General features: G+C 47.9%; 1 protein-coding gene across 1 annotated transcript; it reads left to right on the forward strand.

Annotated features, from left to right (window-relative positions):
* Positions 1-2,246: 2,246 nt before the first annotated feature.
* H1-8 (H1.8 linker histone) lies at positions 2,247-10,424 on the forward strand (the record flags this gene model as incomplete). Its single annotated transcript, XM_080675521.1, has 5 exons — positions 2,247-2,346; positions 6,777-7,036; positions 8,724-8,964; positions 9,780-9,844; positions 10,173-10,424. 5 exons carry the CDS (start codon positions 2,247-2,249, stop codon positions 10,422-10,424), a joined length of 918 nt encoding a protein of 305 aa, XP_080531647.1.
* Positions 10,425-19,320: the final 8,896 nt, after the last annotated feature.

The raw sequence follows: 19,320 nt of genomic DNA on the forward strand, positions 1-19,320 counted from the left end.
AACCCAGATCTCAGCACCTAGCCCATTTCAAGAGCAACTGTGCGGCAGGTCTGTGGGGCAAGAAGGCTCCAAAAGCCAGACTGAAGAGGTCAAACTTCAACCCGGGCAATGGGGAGCCATGAAGAGTGCTAGACAGGGGAGTGACATCTATAGGGCACGTTAGGGCACTTTGATGACCACTGCTGCGTCCTGGCAATGGAGAGTCCCCTGGGGAAATTCCAAAAATAGACTACATATAGAGAGAAAATTTTAAATCTGTTTTAAACCCATCCCCTCCAAATCCTATGCCCTCCTCAGAGGTAATCCCTGCTATTACCTTGGTATAAATTCTTTCAAACCTTTTGTGCCTTTAACACACACACACACACACACACACACACACACACACACAGTTCTGTCTTCTTAGAAGAGTATATTCCTCAGATATATTCTGGCGCCTTCATTTTCACTGCTCTGTACTGTTCCACCGTCCTCCTGATGGGCATTTAGGCTGCTTTGAAGTTTTGCTAAGATTGCAGTAAGCACCCTTGTGTATAACATAAGAATTTCTCCGATTTATACCTAGAGTGACACGGTGGATGTGGCAGGAGTCCATCTTTAGTTATGTTAAATGCTACTAAATTGTTTTCTAAAGCGGCTCCAACTTACCCTCCTAATGGTTACACCTTTCTTCGTGTGCAGGGCACTCAGCATTCATAGCCATTTAAATATTTGTTATTCTACTGGGTGAGAAATACAACCTCATCTTTGTTGTAACCCAGCTCATCACTTTAAGTGGCTGCAGAGTATTCTACAGTAAGGGAGTAATTTAGCCAGGCCCCAAGTGATTCACTTGGAAATTAGTTCCATTTTACTTTTTTTTTCCCTAACTAATGCACTTCTAGGACAGAGAAGGGGAGTTGCTGGGCTTAAGGGAAAACCTTTTCAAAGTTGGCTGCACCCCAATTTACACCCCTGGCAGGGGCAGCGAGAGCCTCTGCATCCAGCTCCCTGCCTCTTTGCCAACACTTTGTCTTCAATTTTTGTCATTTTTATGGGAAAATAATAGCTCATCATTGTTTCAATTTGAATTTTCCAGAACGCCACGGAGGTTGAAGATATTTTCCTGTGTTTATAAACTGTTTTGTGAATTGCCTATTTATATTTTTTATATTTTTGTCCACTTTCCCAATGGCCATTGTTAATTTTTATAGACTTTTGCTAAGCAATTTTATTTTTAAATTACAAGTTGATTAGAAAGCAACTTTATTTTAAAATTGCTCTTTAATTCCATAAAGATTTCCTTCTATTTTTAAAAAATGTCTTTATTGATTTTAGAGACAGGAAGGGAGAGGGGTAGAGAGATAGAAACATCGATGAGAGTGAAATATCAATCGGCTGCCTCCTGCACCACCACCCCTCCCCCATCACCGCCGGGGATAGAGCCCATAACTCAGACATGTGCCCTGACTGGGAATCAAACTGGTGACTTCTTGGTTCATGGGTGGGCTACCAACCACTGAGCAACACCAGCTGAGGAAAGATTTCTTTCTTAAAATTAAATAAATAAAGGCCCTCACCGTTTGCTCAGTGGTTAGAGCGTCGGCCCATGGACTGAAGGGTCTTGGGTTCAATTCTATACTTTGGTCCTTGCCCCGTCTGGATGTATGCAGGAGGCAACCAATTGCTGTGTCTCTTTCACATCGATATTTCTCTCTTTGTCTCCTCCTCCCTTACACTCTCTCAAAAAATAAAATAAAATAAAATTTAAAAATAAGAGTGGCCACAGGTTGACCTAGGTGTGTCTGCTTCGGGCAAACCCCATTCGTTGGCCTCCAACTGCTATTTCTTGAGAAACCGAGGCAAGCAGCAGCCAGGGAACAGGGTCGGACAGCTGGGCGGTAGGATTGGAGGGCCTCACCTACACAACCCAGCTGTGCTCAATTCCCCATCAGCATCTCCATCCCCTGGTCGGCAGAGGGTGCAGGAGGGAACAAGGGTCTCAGCCCCCATCATTTCACCAGGGGGGCTGACACTCAGAGAAGCCAATAACTCCTCCAACTTCACACAGGGGTGGATGACTAAGCTGGGGTGTCAGTGCCCTAGGAAGGGTTACAGTGCCCCATCCTAGCCCTCCTGCCCCAATCAGGATCTCAGAGCCTCCCAGCCCAATCAGGGGCTAATTGGAGTCACGGGGCCAGGCCACTGGTGTATAAGACAAGCAGGCGGGGTGGCAGCCTCATCTCTGCGTCTGTGTCAGCCTCGCAATGGCTCCCGGGAGCTTGGCCTCCAGTGACACCTTGATCTCCTCCGCCTCGCTAACCTCCATGACCTCCACCTCCGGGTGGTCTGGGACTCTAAAGCCAGGTGAGCAAAGGGAGGCAGCTCCTCCCTCTTTCCAGCAAGACCATTCCCTGGGTGTCCCGACCGTCCTCCCCCCACCCTCCTCCTCCTCCAGCCTGGCCCCAGCACCCATCATAGATGCTGCTGAGTTCAACTGCCCCTTTGTCAGATGCCAGCGGTGGCAGGGGCCAGGCAGGACCTGGGAGCTGAGGCTGCCCGGCTCAGGGGAAGCGGGCAGAGCAGGCCTCCCCAGCTGCAGCCCATTTCTTTCCAGGGGAGCGCTGGGAGCCCTCTGCAGTTAGTTAAGGGACTAGAGAAGCGAGTGTTTGATGCAGGGCTGGGCTTTGGGTTTAGGGCTGCATCTCAATTTTCAATAAACAACGCTTCGGGGTTTCTCACATACAGGGTCCGCTGAGACAGACCTAGTTCATTCCCTACAGTAGCTCCAGTCTGATGGGCAAACCTGCCTCATTAATAGATGCCATTTGATGATGTGGCATGCATATTAATTGTGGAAACCCAGGGGGCTGTGGGAGCCCAGGGAGGTCACCTAACTCACACTGGGAGGGCAGGGAAGGTTTCCTGGAGGTGACCCCGGAAGGGAGGATCAGTCTCACCCAGAGGAGAGAGGGTGAGGCAGGGGAATCCTCCTGAGTTTTTGCAAAGACTCCTTTGGAGGAGAGGGGGTTCCAGGTGCCCCGAGAGCACAGGGAAGAGCTGCTCACTCTGGCTGGGAAGCCAGGGCAGGCGTTCAAATCATTTGAGCCTTAAAGGATGAGCGAAAGCTGCCTGGGTGACTAACGAGGAAGGCCGTCCACACTGAAGGAACAGCATAGGCAAAGGCCCGGAGGTGGGAGTGCTGGTGGAGCATCTGGGGAGTTGCAAGTTTTCCCTCTGGCTAGGGGCAGAGTTGGGGAGAACACCTGTGAGGGTGGGTGGGGCCAATCAGACCCGGCTGTGGTCAGGTGCGTCAGCCCTAGACTGAAGGTAATGTGCAGGTGAGGGATGTGAGATGCAGTGAGGAGAATGGGTTGGAAGGGAAATAAGGCAGCAGGAAGGAGGCAAGGGCCCAAAGGGGGGCGGGGTGAGTGAGCGGAGAGGCCAGAATGGAGGGGGAGAAGCCTAGGGAGAGGGGTGAAGTGGGAATGGTGGTGAAGGGGAGGGGAGGTCCAGGGTGTCCCTGGGTTCTTGTTGGGAGTCTGGGAGGGATGGGGGAGGTCCCGTTCCTGGAGGGAAAAGTCGAGGGCAGGTGTGGGGGAGGTGTGATTGTGGACATTGCAGTATTGAATAGCTGCCCGATGAGGAGCTGAATCCTGCTGGGGGTCTGGGGAGGGAGGAGACTTCCACGTGGCTCCTGGGCCGGGCATGGTTTGGGAGAGGCAGGAGAGGGGACTCTAAGGCATGTGGCAGCCCAGGCCCGGCTGAGGGCCCCCTTGGAAACTCGAACACTGCAGCGGGGTGAGCTTTGGCCTCCTTAAAGGCCCCCATTCCCGCTGTCCAGATGGGAAGACTGCAGCCCAGAGAGGAGGGTGAAACTCGCAACGCCTGGGGGGACTGACCCAGGACTCCACCAATTCACAGGCTTTGGCCCCAGAATGAATATTCCCAAACACTGGGCTCTTCCTGGCCAGGAGACAGCAGTAGTCCAAATGGATTAGGTCTCTACAATTTTGCTCAGGATCTAGAGTTTTTTGGGTGGTTTTTTTTTTTTTTTCCTACTTTAAAATGTGTTTTTAAAATATACTTTAGCCAATGGATTCCTTTCTGAGGTCTTTAATTTTTGCAAGTTGATTAGAAAGTAACATTTCTAATCACCTAATATTTAAATCCGATTTTCTATTTAGACCACTTTTTAAAATTATTGTTTAAAGTATTACATGTCTCCTTGCCCCCCAATTGACCCCCCCATTTAAACCACTTTTATGTACCTTATAGTGACCGACAACTTCTCACACTTTCTCCCTGCTCAGCCCTTGATCCTACTCTTTTTGCACCTTTTCTTTATAAAAGCTTACTGAGACATGTCAACGATTCACACACCATCCAGTCCACCCATTTAAAGTGTACGGTGGCTTTTAGTGTATGCACAGCTGTGGGTCTAGTTCCACAGTCGATTTTAGGATATTTCATCACCTCGAAAGAAAACCTGCACCCACTAGCAGTCGCTCCCATCCACCCCCACCCCCCAGCCCCTGGCAATCACTAATTACTTTCTGTTCCTGTGATTTGCCCATTCAGAACAGCTCATATGCATGAAGTGCTACACGGTGGTTTTTGTGTGACTGACTTCTTTCACTCAGCATAGTGTTTTCACGGAAGCACTTCACTCCTTCTTTTGGCTGGGTGATATTCCATTTTATTGCTATCCATTTTGTTTATCCACCCATTAGTTTATGGACATATGCGTGGTTTCTACTTTTGTGTGATTATAAATACCGCTGCTATGAACATTGTGTGTAAAAATGTTTGTGTGGACATATGTTTTCATTTCTCTCGGGTATATATTTAGCAGTGGAATTCTTTTGTAACTTTTTTATTATGAAAACTTTCAAATGAACATAAAAGTAGACAGAGTGGTACAGGGACCTCCCCACCCCAATCCCACCTCCAGCACCCATCATCCAACCTCAACAGTCATTAGTGGATGGCTACTCTTGTTTCATGTATGGGGCTATTTTGAGGCAAATGCCAGAGCTACCATTTCATCTGCAAACACCAGTATCTTTAAAAAATAAGACCCTCTTACAAAATAATTCCAATACCATTAGCATACCTGAAACAATATCATCTTGAACGTCATCAAATATTCCCGGTATTCACGTTTAGCTAGTTGCCTTGCCTTTTCCCCTGTGGCTCGTCCGAATCATGTCCCGAGTCCGAGCAAGGACCCCACCTGGCATTTGGTTGAAAAGTTTCTCCAGAATCTCATCTCTGGGGACCACTCCCCTTTTTTGTCTTCGTCCTTGTGGATGTGCAGATGAAGGGGGGCTTTGTGTCCTACAGAGGTCCTCACAGCCTGGGTTCTGCTGATCTCATCCCTGTATCCCTTTCAGAGAGCCCCTGGGTGCCTTGACTGCAGTTAGATCTAGACACTTAAACCGGTTTCGGATTGTTTATCCTATCTAATAAAGAGGGAATATGCTAATTGACCATCACTCCATCACAAAGATGGCTGTACCCACAGCTGAGGCCAAGTTCCCATAAGGAGCCTTAACGAGCAGTCAGCAGGGATCTGAGGCTATGCCCTTCCCTGCCCCCCATGGGCCTTGACAGGGGACCTCAGGCTGCGCCCCCAACCCTAGTGTCAGGCTGGGGGACCTCAGGCTGCACCCCCTGCCCCAGTGCCAGGCCAGGGGACTTCAGGCCGCGCCCCCCACCATGTGGGGCTTGACAGGGGACCTCAGGCTGTGCCCCTGCCCCAGCACCAGGCCAGGGGACCTGAGGCTGGACCCCCCTGTCTGGCTGGGCTTGACAGGGGACCTCAGGCTGTGTCCCCACCTGGCGGGGCTTGATGGAGGACCTCAAGGTACACCCCCTGCCCCAGTTTGGGCTGGGGGACCTCAGGCCACACCCCCCATCCTGGTGCCGGGCCAGGGGACCTGAGGCTACGCCCCCTGCCCAGCAGGGCTTGACAAGGGTGGGACTGGCAGGGTCTGGATCTATCCCAATGGGGCAGGGCGGGGGGGGTTGGCCGGGTCTGGGTCTCACGCGATTTTGAGGTGCATGTGGGTGGGCGGGGATTTGACTCTGGGTCCCGTGGTGAGCCCCAGACTCTGACAGGAGGAAGGTTTTCATATACATTACTAATTTTCTTTCATCTCTGACACTTCTATTATAGAGAAAGGGCAAATAGCAATATTAAATTATTTCCTCTAATTAATCCTCTTTTAATGTGCACGAATTTCGTGCACCGGGTCACTAGTTTGTTTATAAAATTATCTCTGTTGTTGGAAGTATTACAGACGTCCCCTATTTTTCCCCCACTGACACCCCTCATCCCCACTCTCAGCCCCTCCCAGGCCTTCACTACACTGTTGTCTGTGTCCATGGGTTACGCATATATGCATATAAATCCTTGGGTTAATCTCTTCCCCCTTCCCCTGCCTCCCCACTTTTTTCTGAGATTCATTAGTCTATTGCATGTTTCCTGTCTCTGGACCCATTTTGTTTGTTGGGTTGTTTTTTAAAAAGAAACATTTCATGCTTTCCATGAGCCTCCATGGTGTGTGCCCAGTCCCATGACGGGCCTAGGAGACAGCACTGGCCAAGCAGTGTGTCCTGTCTGTGGGGTGCTCACAGGCAATCACTGGGGGTATATTGGACCCCCCAGGCCCTTTACCCACCCACCGTGGGGCCTGGCTGGTGCCTGGTGTGTGCTTCACCAGGCATGCTTATGGTCCATTGGGCCTGAAGGTGGTTTTGGCTCTGGGTGATGTCCTGCTGTCCATCTGCAGGCCCGCGCCAACATGCCGTCCCACCACCACGCCGCAACCCCCCCATGCTGCGCATGGTGCTAGAGGCACTGCAGGCGGGCGAGCAGCGCCAGGGCACCTCGGTGATGGCCATCAAGGTGTACATCCTGCAGAAGTACCCAACGGTGGACGCCATCCGGCTCAAGTACCTGCTGAAGCGGGCCCTGGACACTGGCATGCAGCGCGGCCTCCTCATCAGGCCCATCAACTCCAGGGCCAGGGGGGCCACTGGCAGCTTCAAAGTGAGCCTGCTGGGGGCGGGGGGGGCACAGGGTGATGGAGGCTCGGCCAGGGTTTAAGCTTCAGCTCCAGCTCTCTCTTCCTGACCTCTGTGTGCTGTTCCCCTGCCAGTTCCCCTGTCTCCCTGTCTCTCTCCTTTTTCCTGTGTGTTCTCGGAGACCACCCTCTTCTCCAGGAGGGCTGGTGTGTGAGCCCTGTCGGAGCCCCTACACAGCTCTGGTCACCCTGCTGTGTCCACCTTCATCCCTGTCAGGTGTGTTCAGTGACCAGGGACCATCTCCGCTGTGGTCCCTTCTGCCCACGACCCTTTCCTGGAACTCCCTCACCACCAACGAGGCAGCCCAACCTTGGGCCCCAGGTCGCAGGGTCAGGTTTACTGCCTCCCCCCCCCACCCCATGCTCTCTGGCTCCAAACTAAGGCTGGCACCTGCCTGAGCACCACATGCGCCTCTTTCAAAGGGCAGGGTTCCGGGGGGGTCAGATTTGTCACAAAATTGAACCCCAGCACCATGACTGCCAGCTGCCACCAGGGAAATCTCAGGGACCCAGGCATGGGTCTGCCTGGTCCTTGCTGCGCCCTAGCAGGTAGCAGTTGCTCTGACAGTTGCCATGGAACATTCTCAGCCTGCTGCGTTCCAGTCCCTGTGGTAATGGTGGGTGAGCACAGGAAGTCCCATCCCTGTAGAACACCTGGACGTGGGCCAGAGCTTGGACAAACATGGCAAGACCCGGTGCCAGTGTGGGATGAGGGAGAAGAGAGGGATGCCGGGGTACTCGTGGCTGGGTTAGGCTACAAGGCCTAGGAGCTAATCAGGAAAGTGGGCTGAGGGAGTGGGAGGCAGGGAAGGGCCTAGGGCACTCAGAGTTAGGGATGTGTCGTGTGCTGGGAGTGGGGGTTGTTACTGGTCTGGGTGGGAACTGGGGAGCCAGGAGGGCTGGGGGTTAGGGGGCAACATTGTCACAAGTAGACTCTAGAAGGCAAGGACCACATTTTTGCCAGGGGCCCTTGCATCCCCTGATGCGCACACCTTCTCCGATGGCTCCCTTGTAAAGATGGGAAGGCTGAAGTTAGTTGGGGCCGAGAAGACTCTGCCAAGATGCACAGCTGGGAGGGCTGGGGAGTTGTAAACGCTGGGCTGTGTGGCCGTGAAGTCCCTGTTCCACTGGCGGGCATAGCGGGCGAGGTGGGGAGTTTGGAGACCTGGCAGTGTGCGATGGGGCAGGCTTTGTTGGGGAGAGGGAGGGCGAGTCGGAGCCAAGGTCCATGGACCATGTGGGCAGGGAGGATGCCAAAGGAGGTTCACAGCTTAGCCTCTCAGAGGATGGAGTCGGGGCTCACAGTGTGCATCACTTGCTCCCAGTAGCCTGGCTTTGACGCTTCCAGATTGGGGGAGGGGGCGCCCGTGGCCTCAGGAAGCAGGAAGGGCAGCTTGGGTGAGAATGGGAGACTCGGGCCCCCAGCTCCTAAATGGCAGCAGCCCTGCCTTGCAGGGCAAAGAGAGGTCTGAACGCGCTCCTGGCGGCAGGCATTTGGCAGGTGCTTGTGTGTCTTCTCCCCGTGCCCTGACCACCTTCTTCGTCTTCCCTCTTTTTGAATGGGGCCTTCTTCCCTGAGCTTTACGTCGGGAGTAGGGACATGAGCCCCCAGAACCTCAGCTCTCAACCCCACCCCATTCTCTCCTCTGCCAGTTAGTTCCCAAGCAAAAAAAAAAAATCCAGCCCAGGAAGACAGCCACTGTGTCGGCCCCCCGGAGACCTAGCGAGGCCAAGGAGGAGGCCCCCAAGAAAGATGGCCAGACCAAGGGCGAAGAGGCAAGAGGGGGCAAGGCCAAGAAGGCCCCCCAACAGCCAGACAAGGTCACAAAGGTCCCTCCTGGTGCCAGCGGGTCCCATGGGAAGTTAAAGATCAAAGGCAAAAGGGACAGCTCAGGTAGGTGTGTAAGAGGCGAGAGGAGGGTGTGGGCAGCCACTGGATGTAAGGATGGAGGGGCTGGTTCTGGGGAGGCGATTTCCTATCTGGTACATGCACCCTGAGCATCAGGCTCGACCCGGACACACGGAAGTCATGGAAGCTGATTGGGGGGTGGGGGAGGAGCCTGGCTCATCCCTAAGAGGAGTCAGGGAAGGCTTCCTGGAGCAGGTGTCCTAGGCAGAGAGCTGCCTATGCAAAGGCCTGGAGAAATGAAGAAGGTAAAGCATTTGAAGAAGGAAAATGGTTCTGTGTGCAATTGGGGGAGGGGCGGGATAGATGGGCAGCAGCAGGGGGAGGCTGGGAAGGGCAGCCTGGAGTCTGGACTTTATCTGGAGAACAATGAGGAGCTCTGGAAAGACTCTGAACAGGGAGCAGCTAGGGTCTGAGGTATTTTAAATGTATCTCGGCCGCCATGTGGGAGATGGACTAAAGACTAGAGGCTGATAAGCCTGTTAGGCCCTTTGTTGTGGGTGGGCGCAGAGCATTGGGGTCAGAGCAAGGGTGCAGAGGCACGAGGGGGCAAGGCTGAGAGTGAGGGATGGTCACCCACGGTCCAGTTCATTCTCCGACGATGCCTTAGGGAGATACTGTCATTCCCAGTTTGCAGACTAGGGCAACCAGGCTCTGAGGCTAAACCACTTGCCCCAAGTCAGTCAGTGGCAGAGTGAGAAGTGGGGCCCAGGCAGGACCAGGGCTCTGGCCCCTGAGCCTTCCTGCCCACCAGCAGCTCCTCCTGAGAGGGCGCCTTTCTACATACTCTCCCCACTTTCCAGCAGATGCCAAGGCCCACAGGAAAACCAAAGCTGGGACTCGGAGTTCAAAACCCACAGTCCCCAAGGTAGGTGCCTGTGTGGCTCCCCTGGTCTGGGTCTGCTCCCCGCACAGGCCAGAGTTCGGGCCCCCTCCCCAGCCCCTGGAAGTCAGCTGGGGAAGGGGGTCACTTGTTTTCCTACAAAACACAGTGCAGTCTCTCCTCCTGCCGGGCCCTCCAGCGCCCCGCAGACCACCATCCCTATTTCACAGGAAAGAGACGGAGTCTTAGAGAGGTGAGGTCTCTTGGCCACAGCCACCCAGAGCTGGGATTTCAACCGCACGCTGGCGGCTCCGAGCTGTGTGTCCCACCCCACCAGCCTGGTTGCCTTGCCCCTTGGTTTGCTCTCTTACAGAGTGAAAATGGTGTGACTTCCCCAGCAAAAAAGAAGACGGGGAACAAGGTCCTTAAAGAGGCCACTGCCCAGGGTGCCAGGAAAGGGTCGAAAGCCAAAGCTGCTGCTGCTCCTAAGGACAGCGAGTCCAAGGTGGTACCTGGACCACTGAAGAGGAAGGCAGAAGTCCCCAGGGGCCCCAGAAGGCCTGGCATGCCTACCACAGCCTCATCATCCAAAGAGACCAGTGTGAAGGCAGAAGCCAAGAGCTAGAGGCGGGGTGGAGAGACACTAAGACTCAGAGTTTTTATTCCCCCCAAAAAACATCACTTTATTTTACTGTAACCTATTTATCAATAAAGATTTTTTTCTCCCTCACAAATTGGTGTGGAAGAAGGCTGAGGCCTAAGGATCTGGCCATTCAGGGCCAGGGCCCAGGTAGAAGCTCCCGCCCTGGGGGAGACAGACTGTACAATGGAAAGGGCTGGTGCAGGGATCTGAGAGCACAGCAGAGGTGTTGAACGCAGCCTGAGATCTGGGACTGCTGCCTGGAGGAGGCAGCTTTTGGTCTTAAAGGATGAGCAGGAGTAGCCGGACAGATGAGAGGAAGGGCATTGCAGGGAGAGGCCCCAGCGTGTGGTGTGGTGGGAAGAGGGGGATTTGTGGCTTTGAGAGCAGCATGGGGAGGGATGGGCATGCAGACTGGGGAAGGTAGACCTTCTCTCAGGGGTCGTGGGGAGCCAGGGAGGTTCTAGGCAGGGGAAACGATGGTATGTATGTTTAGAAAAAGCCCTCTGGCTGTGAAGAGGAAAGAGGCTGAGAGGAGTTAGAGACCATTCAACAACTGGTTACTGAGCACCACCACTCTAATCAACAGAAGGAAGAGAGAGTGTGAGGCCCTGAGGTGGGAACGTGCTGAGCAGGCTTAAGGAGCTTCGTTCGGGGAGGCCGGTGTGGCTGCAGCCCACGGAGGAAGAGCAGCAATGGGACGTGAGGCCTGGGGTGCTTTAAGAGTGGCTGTGGCACTCTTCCCAATGAGAGGTGGAGTCCGTGTCCTGGCCCTTGACTCTGGGCTCTCCGATTGCTTGACCGATATGGCACCGTGGACGTGACAGTAAGGGCCCAGACCTTAAGAAACTGGAAGCTTCTACTTCCTGTGTGTTTCTTAAATTCCCATTCCCTCACCCCATTCCCCTTTGGCACCCATCAGCTTGTCCTCTGTATCTATGGGTCGGTTTCTGTTTTGTTTAGTCATTTGTGTGGGTTTTTTTTTTAGATTCCACATGTAAGTGAAATCATACAGTATTTGTCTTTGTCTGACTTATTTCACTGAGCATAATACCCTCTAGGCCAGGGGTGGGCAAACTTTTTAACTCGAGGGCCACAATGGGTTCTTAAACTGGACCGGAGGGCCGGAACAAAAGCATGGATGGAGTGTTTGTGTGAACTAATATAAATTCAAAGTAAAGGAGCGGAGGGGAGAGCAAGAGAACCGGATAGAACAGCCGGATCCGGCCCGCGGGCCGTAGTTTGCCCAAGGCTGCTCTAGGCCCATCCATGTTGTCATAAATGGTAAGATTTCATTCTATTTTATGGCTAAGAATATTCCATGTGTTTATGTACCACATCTTCTTTATCCTTTCGTCTTATCAATGGACCCTAGGCTGCTTCCATATCTTGGCTACTGTATTTATGTTGGCAATGAACATAGGATAGGGGTGCATATATCTTTTTGAATTAGTGTTGTTGTTTTTCCTTTGGATAAATACCCACAAGTGGAATTGCTGGATCACATGGCACCTGTATTTTTAACTTTTTTGAGGAATCACCATACTGTTTTCTTCATAGTGGTTGCATCAATATACAATCCCATCAGCAGTGTACTAGGGTTCCCTGTTCTCCTCACCATCACTTATTTGTTGACTTATTGATGATAGCCATTCTGACAGGTGTGAGGTGATGGATATCTCATTGTGGTTTGAATGTGCATTTCCCTGATAATTAGTGATGGTGCCAAACTTTTTGTATGTCTATTGGCTATCTCTCTGTCCTCTTTGGAGAAATGTCTATTCAGGTCCTCTGCCCAGTTTTTAATTGGGTTGTTTGGGGTTTTTGGCGTTAAGTTGTATGAGTTCTTTATCTATTTTGGATACGAACCCTTTATTGGATGTACTGTATTACTTGCAAGTATCTTCTCCAGTTTAGTAGGTTGTCTTTTCGCTGTGTTGATGCTTTCCTTTTTTGTTCAAAAGCTTTTAGTTGATATAAAGCTATTTGTTTATTTTTTCTGTTGTTGTTGCCCTTGCCCAAGGGGACATCTCCACAAAGATATTGCTAAAGGAGACGCCAGAGCTTACTGCCTGTGTTTTCTTCTAGGAGTTTCATAGTTTCAGGTCTTACCTTTAAGTCTTTAACCCATTTTTAGTTTATTTTTGTACATAGTGTAAGAAAGTGGTTCACTTTCACTTTTTGCATGTATTTGCTGTTTTCCCAGCACCCCTTATCGAAGAGACTGTCTTTACTCCATTGTATATCCTTGCCTCCTTTGTCATAGATTAATTGACCACATAAACAAGGATTTATTTCTGGGCTCTCTATTCTATTTCATAATATATCTGTTTTTATGCAAGTTCCATGCTAGGTTTTTTGTTGTTGTTGTTTTAAATATATTTTTATTGATTTCTGAGAGGAAGGGAGAGGGAGAGAGAGAGAGAAACATCAATGATGAGAGTCATTGATCGGCTGCCTCCTGCACGCCCCCTACCAGGGACCTAGCCTGCAACCCAGGCATGTGCCCTTGACCGGAATCAAACCTGGGACCCCTCAGTCCACAGGCCAATGCTCTATCCACTGAGCCAAACCAGCTAGAGCCCATGCTTTTTTTTATTATTCAATTAATTGTGGTGACATTGGTTAATAAAATTATACAGGTTTTAGGTATACAAGTCTGCAATACATCATCTGTATGTTGTATTGTGTGTGTATCACCCCAAGGTACCATGCTGTTTTGGTTATTGTAGCTATGTAACATAGTTTGATATCAGGGCATGTGATACCTTTTATTTTGTTCTTTTTCAAGATTTCTTTAGCTATTTGGGGTCTTTTGTGGTTTCATATGAATTTTAGGATTAATTCTAATTCTGAGAAGAATGCCATTGATATTTTAATAGGATGGCAATGAATCTGTATATTGATTGCTTTTCAGTGGTCGGCAAACTGTGGCTCGTGAGCCGCGTTTGCTGCTCTGTTGACTAATGAGTTTGCCGACCACTGGGATAGGGGCTTAATCACAAGGAACAACAACAGCCTGTAATTATTGGAATCGAGAGTCTAGGTCAGTGGTCGGCAAACTCATTAGTCAACAGAGCGGCAAACCGCGGCTCACAAGCCGCATGTGGCTCGCGAGCCGCAGTTTGCCGACCACTGCTTTAGGTAATGAGGACATTTAAACAATAATAATCATTCTAAACCATGAACAAAATAGATCCTTCCATTTATTTGTATCTTCTTTAGTTTCTTTTTTCAATGTCTTATTGTTTTCAGAGTATAGGTCTTTCACCTCTCTGGTTAAATTTATTCCTAGGTATTTTGTGCTTTCTGATACAATTGTATTGGTAAATGGGATGGTTTTCTTAATTTCTCCTTTTGATAATTTATTATTGGTGTATAGAAATGTAACAAATACTGATCTGCATATTGATTTGGTATCCTGCAACTTTACTGAATTCATTTATTAGTTCTAACAGTTTTTTGGTGGCCTTTAGGGTTTTTATATGTGGTAATCATGTTATCTGCAAATAATTAGTGTTTTACTTCTTCCTTTCTGATTTAAATGCCTTTTATTTCTTTTTCTTGTTCGATTGCTGTGGCTGGGACTTCCAATACCATGTTGAACAGAGAGGAGATAGTAGGCACCCTTGTCTTGTTCCTGATCTTAGAGGAAGAGCTTTCAGCTTTTCACCGTTGAGTGTGATATTAGTGAGTTTGTCATATATAGCATTTATTAAGTTGAGACATATTCCTCCTATACCCACTTTGTTGAGAGTTTTTATCATAAAAGAATGTTGAGCTTTGTCCAATGCTTTTTCTGCACCTGTGATCATATGATTGTTTTATTTTGTTAACGTGATGTATCATGTTGATTGACTGATTGATTTACTGGTGTTGAACCATCCTCGCATCCCACTTGGCCATGGTGTACAATCCTTTTTACTTTATTTTAAATTATTTACTTATTTGTACTAATCCTCACCCAAGGATATTTTTTTCCCATTGATTGAAAAGGAGAGTGAAAGGGAGGGTAGGAGGGAGGAGAGGGGAGCCATTGATGAGAGAGAGAAATATCGATGTGAGAGAGGAAAATTGATGGGTTGTCTCCCACATGCACCCAAACCAGGGTTGAGGATTGATCCCAGGCATGCGCCCTTTGGTGCATGGGTGAATGCTCTAACCCAGTGGTTGGCAAACTCATTAGTCAACAGAGCCAAATATCAACAGTACAACGATTGAAATTTCTTTTGAGAGCCAAATTTTTTAAACTTAAACTTCTTCTAACGCCACTTCTTCAAAATAGACTCGCCCAGGCCGTGGTATTTTGTGGAAGAACCACACTCAAGGGGCCAAAGAGCCGCATGTGGCTCGCAAGCCGCAGTTTGCCGACCACTGCTCTAACCACTGAACTCACCAGCTAGGGCTATAATCCTTTTTTATTTTTAAATTAAATTTTTATTGTTGAATGTATTACATATGTCCCCTTCCCCCCACCACTGACCCCTTCTAGCTCACCCCCTCCCCCACCCAGGCCTTCACCACCCTATTGTCTGTGTCTATGGCAGTGGTTGGCAAACTGTGTCTATGGCAGTTTGCCGACCACAGGTCTATGGGTTATGCATACATACATACAAGTAATTTGGTTGATCTCTTCCCACCCACCCTCCTCCACCTTCCCTCTGAGATTCCGCATTCTGTCCTATCCTTCTATGTCTCTGGGTGTACTTTGTTAATCAGTTTACTTTGTTCATTAGATTCCACATATAAGTGAGATATGTGCTACTTGTCTTTCTCTGACTGGCTTATTTCACTTAGCATAATACTCTCCAGGTCCTTGCATGCTTTCTCAAGGGTAAGAGATCCTTCTTTTTTACTGCTGCATAGTATTCCATGGTGTAAATGTACCACAGCTTTTTAATCTACTCTACTGATGGGCACTTGGGCTGTTTCCAGATCTTGGCTATTGTAAATTGTGCTGCTATGAACATTAGGGGTGCATACATTCTTTCTGATTGGTGTTTAGGGTTTCATATTCCTAGAAGTGGGATCACTGGGTCAAATGGCAGTTCCATATTTAATTTTTTGAGGAAACTCCATACTCTTTTCTATAATGGCTGCACCAGTCTGCATTCCCGCCAGCAGTGTACTAGGGTTCCTTTTTCTCCACATCCTCGCCAGCACTTGTCATTTGTTGATTTGTTGACGATAGCCATTCTGACAGGTGTGAGGTGATACCTCATTGACATTTTAATTTGCATCTCTCTGATGATTAGAGACTTTGAGCATTTTTTCATATGTCTCTTGGCCATCTGTATGTCTGCTTTGGAGAACTGTCTATTTAGGTCCTTTGCCCATTTTTTAATTGAATTGTTTGTCTTCCTTTTGTTAAGTTGTATGAATTCCTTATATATTTTGGATATTAAACCTTTATCAGATGTCTCATTGCCACATACACTGAGTGGCCAGATTATTATGATCTCTGAACACATAATAATCTGGCCACTCAGTGTGTGTGTGTGTGTGTGTGTGTGTGTGTGTGTGTGTGTGTGTGTATATGTGTGTGTGTGTATATATATATATATATATATATATATATATATTAGAGGCCCAGTGCATGAATTCGTGCATGGGTGGGGTCTGGCCAGCCTGGCCAGGGGGAGGGGACATGGGCGGTTGGCCAGCCTGCCTGCTGGTCGAACTCCTGGTCAAGGGGATAATTTGCATATTAGCCTTTTATTATTATATATACACTGAGTGGCCAGATTATTATGCATTCAGAGATCATCGTAATCTGGCCACTCAGTGTATGTTCTCCCATAGAGTGGGCTCCCTTTTCATTTTCTTGATGGTTTCTTTTGCTGTGCAGAAGCTTTTTATTTTGATGTAGTCCCATTTGATTATTCTCTTAGTTTCCTTTGCCTTAGGAGATGTATCTGTAAACATATTGCTAGGAGAGATGTCTGAGATTTTTGCTGCCTATGGTTTCTTATAGGATTTTTATGGTTTCATGATTTACATTTAAGTCTTTTATCCATTTTTAGTTTATTCTTGTGTATGTTATAAGTTGGTGGTCTAGTTTCATTTTTTTGCATGTAGATGTCCAATTTCCCTAATATCATTTATTGAAGAGACTATCTTAACTCCATTGTATATTCTCGCCTCCTTTGTCAGATATTAATAGAGTATGATGGCTTGGGTCAATTTCTGAGGTCTCTGTTCTATTCCACTGATCTATAGACCTGTTCTAGTGCCAGTACCAGGCTGTTTTGATTACAGTGGCTTTGTAGTATAGTTTGATATCTGGTACTATGATTCCTCCACCTTTATTCTTCTTTCTCAAGATTGCTGCGACGATTCATGGTCTTTTTTTTTTTATTCCATATACATTTTTGGAGTATTTGTTCTAGATCCGTGAAATATGTTGTTGGTATTTTAATAGGGATTGCATTGAATTTGTAGATTGCTTTAGGTAGTATGGACATATTAATGAGTAGTATGAACACTTATGTTAATTCTACCAATCCATGAACATGGTATATTCTTCCACTTGTTTATATCTTCCCCTCCCCCCCCCTTCCCCATGTACCCTAACCAGGGTCTTGATGTAATCCTCTGATTGTTATCAGCCTTGATTGGCCTCAGGCTTCAACCATAGAGTGAGGCAAGAGTTCTTCCAACCAGGTAGCAACTGGCTTTCCCCCAGGCTCAAACCACCTGGACAGCCAAGGTGCACAGGAGAAAGAAGTCCTCTGCAGCGTGTGGGAATGACTCAGCACGGGAAAGCGGAACGTGTGGTGGCTGCCCTCCAAGCTCCAACCCCAGAGCTCCCAGCCATGAACTGTCCTCATGCAGATCCGGTCCACTCTGCCCTCCCCCTGCCGGAGCCCAAGGTGAGTGGCTGCGCACAAATTTTGTGTGTTCGTCCTTTCAGAGGGTGCCTGCATTTCCAGCCCTCTCTGGGTGGCAGGCAGCAACCCTGCTGCTTTTCTCAGCCAGATGTTATGCGGGCACCTTTCTCAGTTCTGGTGCTCTGGGCTGGGGAGACCAGCTTAGGGTTTAGACCCCAGAGTTCTCGGTAGGAACCTCACACAGCTGAGATATCCCTCCAGACCTTCAGCTGCTGTCTGTGGGGACCCGGCCACCCCTTTCGTGTCTTCGCAGTTCCTACTAGTCTCTATGTGATCTCCACTTTCCGTCCTTGATTATCAGAGTTCTCTCCAGCTAGTCTTCAGTTGATTTTTCTGGGTAGTTTTTCCTGTATTTTAGTTATATTTCCAGTTTGGTCCTGGGAAAGTGTCGGTGTAGCTTACTAGTACACTTACTCCGCCACCATTTTTAATCCCCCTGTAATCCTTTTAATGTATTGTTGAATCTGGTTTGCTAGTATTTTGTTGAGAATTTTTGCATCTATGTTCACCAAGGATATTGGCCTATAATTTTGTATGTAATATTTTTGTCTACTTTTGTTATAAGGGTAATGCTGTCTTGGAGCTTTCCTTTCTCTTTAGTTTTTTTAAATAGCTTAAGGTTTTAGAAGAATATATATTAACTAGAGGCCCACTGCACGAATTCATGCATGGGTGGAGTCCAGCCGGCCTGCCCTGATGGGGGCCCGATCGGGCCAGGCCAGTAGGGGGAGGGGCCCCAGGCGGTTGGCTGGCTGGCCCTGCCCCTGATCAGGGTGTTGGGGGCAACCAGGGGCTGGGCCGATCAGGGGCCCAGATCAGGCCGGTTGGCTGCTGCAGTGCACATCATAGCCACCGGTCGTTCCAGTTGTTCCACCGTTCCAGTCGCTGGGCTTTTATATATATAGATTGTTCTTTGAATGTTCAGTAGAGTTCACATGTGAAACCATCTGGTCCTGAACTTTCATTTATTGGGAGGTTTTTGGTGTTTTTTTTCTCTGCTTCAATTTCATTGGTAGTAATTGGTTTGTTTAGATTTTGTATTTCTTCCAGGTTCAGTCTTAGAAAGTTATATACTTTTAGAAATTTATTTATTTATTCTAGATTGTCAGATTTGTTGGCATATAATTGTAGTATTCTTTAATGATTCTTTGTACTTCTATGGTGTTGGTTGTCACTTCTCTTTTATTTATGATTTTATTTATTTGGGTTCTCTCTTTTTTTTCTTGATGAGTTTGACCAAGGATTTGTCAATTTTATTCATCTTTTTAAAGAAATAGCTCTTAGTTTTATAGATCTTCCCTATTGTTTTCTTAATTTCTCTTTCGTTTATTTCTGCTCTGATCTCCACTATTTCTTCCTTTTATTTACTTTGTTCTTGTTTTTTTCTAGTTCCTTTAGGTATAAAATTATAGTATTTATTTGGAAATTTTTCTTGTTTCTTGAGGTAGACCAGTAAAGAGTTCCCTCTTAGAACTCTTTTTGCTACGTCCCATAAATCTTGAAAAAGTTGTGCATTCATTTTTATTTCAAGATATTTTTAAAAATTTCTTTTTTGATCCATTGGTTGTTTAGTAGTATGTTGTTTAGCCTCCACACATTTGTGGGGTTTTTTCCCAGTTTGTTTATTTTTTTCTTTTCTGTAGTTGATTTCTAGTTTCATGTCATGGTAGTTGGAAAAGATGCTTGATATGATTTCAATCTTTCTTGATTTTATTGAGGCTTGTTTTGTGACCTAATATGGAGAATGTTCTATGTGCACTTGGAGAGAAATATGTATTCTGCAGTTTGGGGATGAAATGTTCTAGGGATGTTTATTAAGTGGATCTGATCTAATGTGACATTTAAGGTAATTATTTCCTTATTAATTTTCTGTTCATTGTGGATATCTGTCTATATATTCATTGATGTGACTGGGGTATTAAAATTCCTTGCTCTTACTGTGTTATTGTGGGTTTCTCCCTTTGTGTCTATTAATAATATTACTTTATATA

The sequence above is a fragment of the Plecotus auritus genome (genome assembly GCF_963455305.1).
Source record: "Plecotus auritus genome assembly, chromosome: 6".
In the NCBI taxonomy this organism is placed as follows: Eukaryota; Metazoa; Chordata; class Mammalia; order Chiroptera; family Vespertilionidae; genus Plecotus; species Plecotus auritus.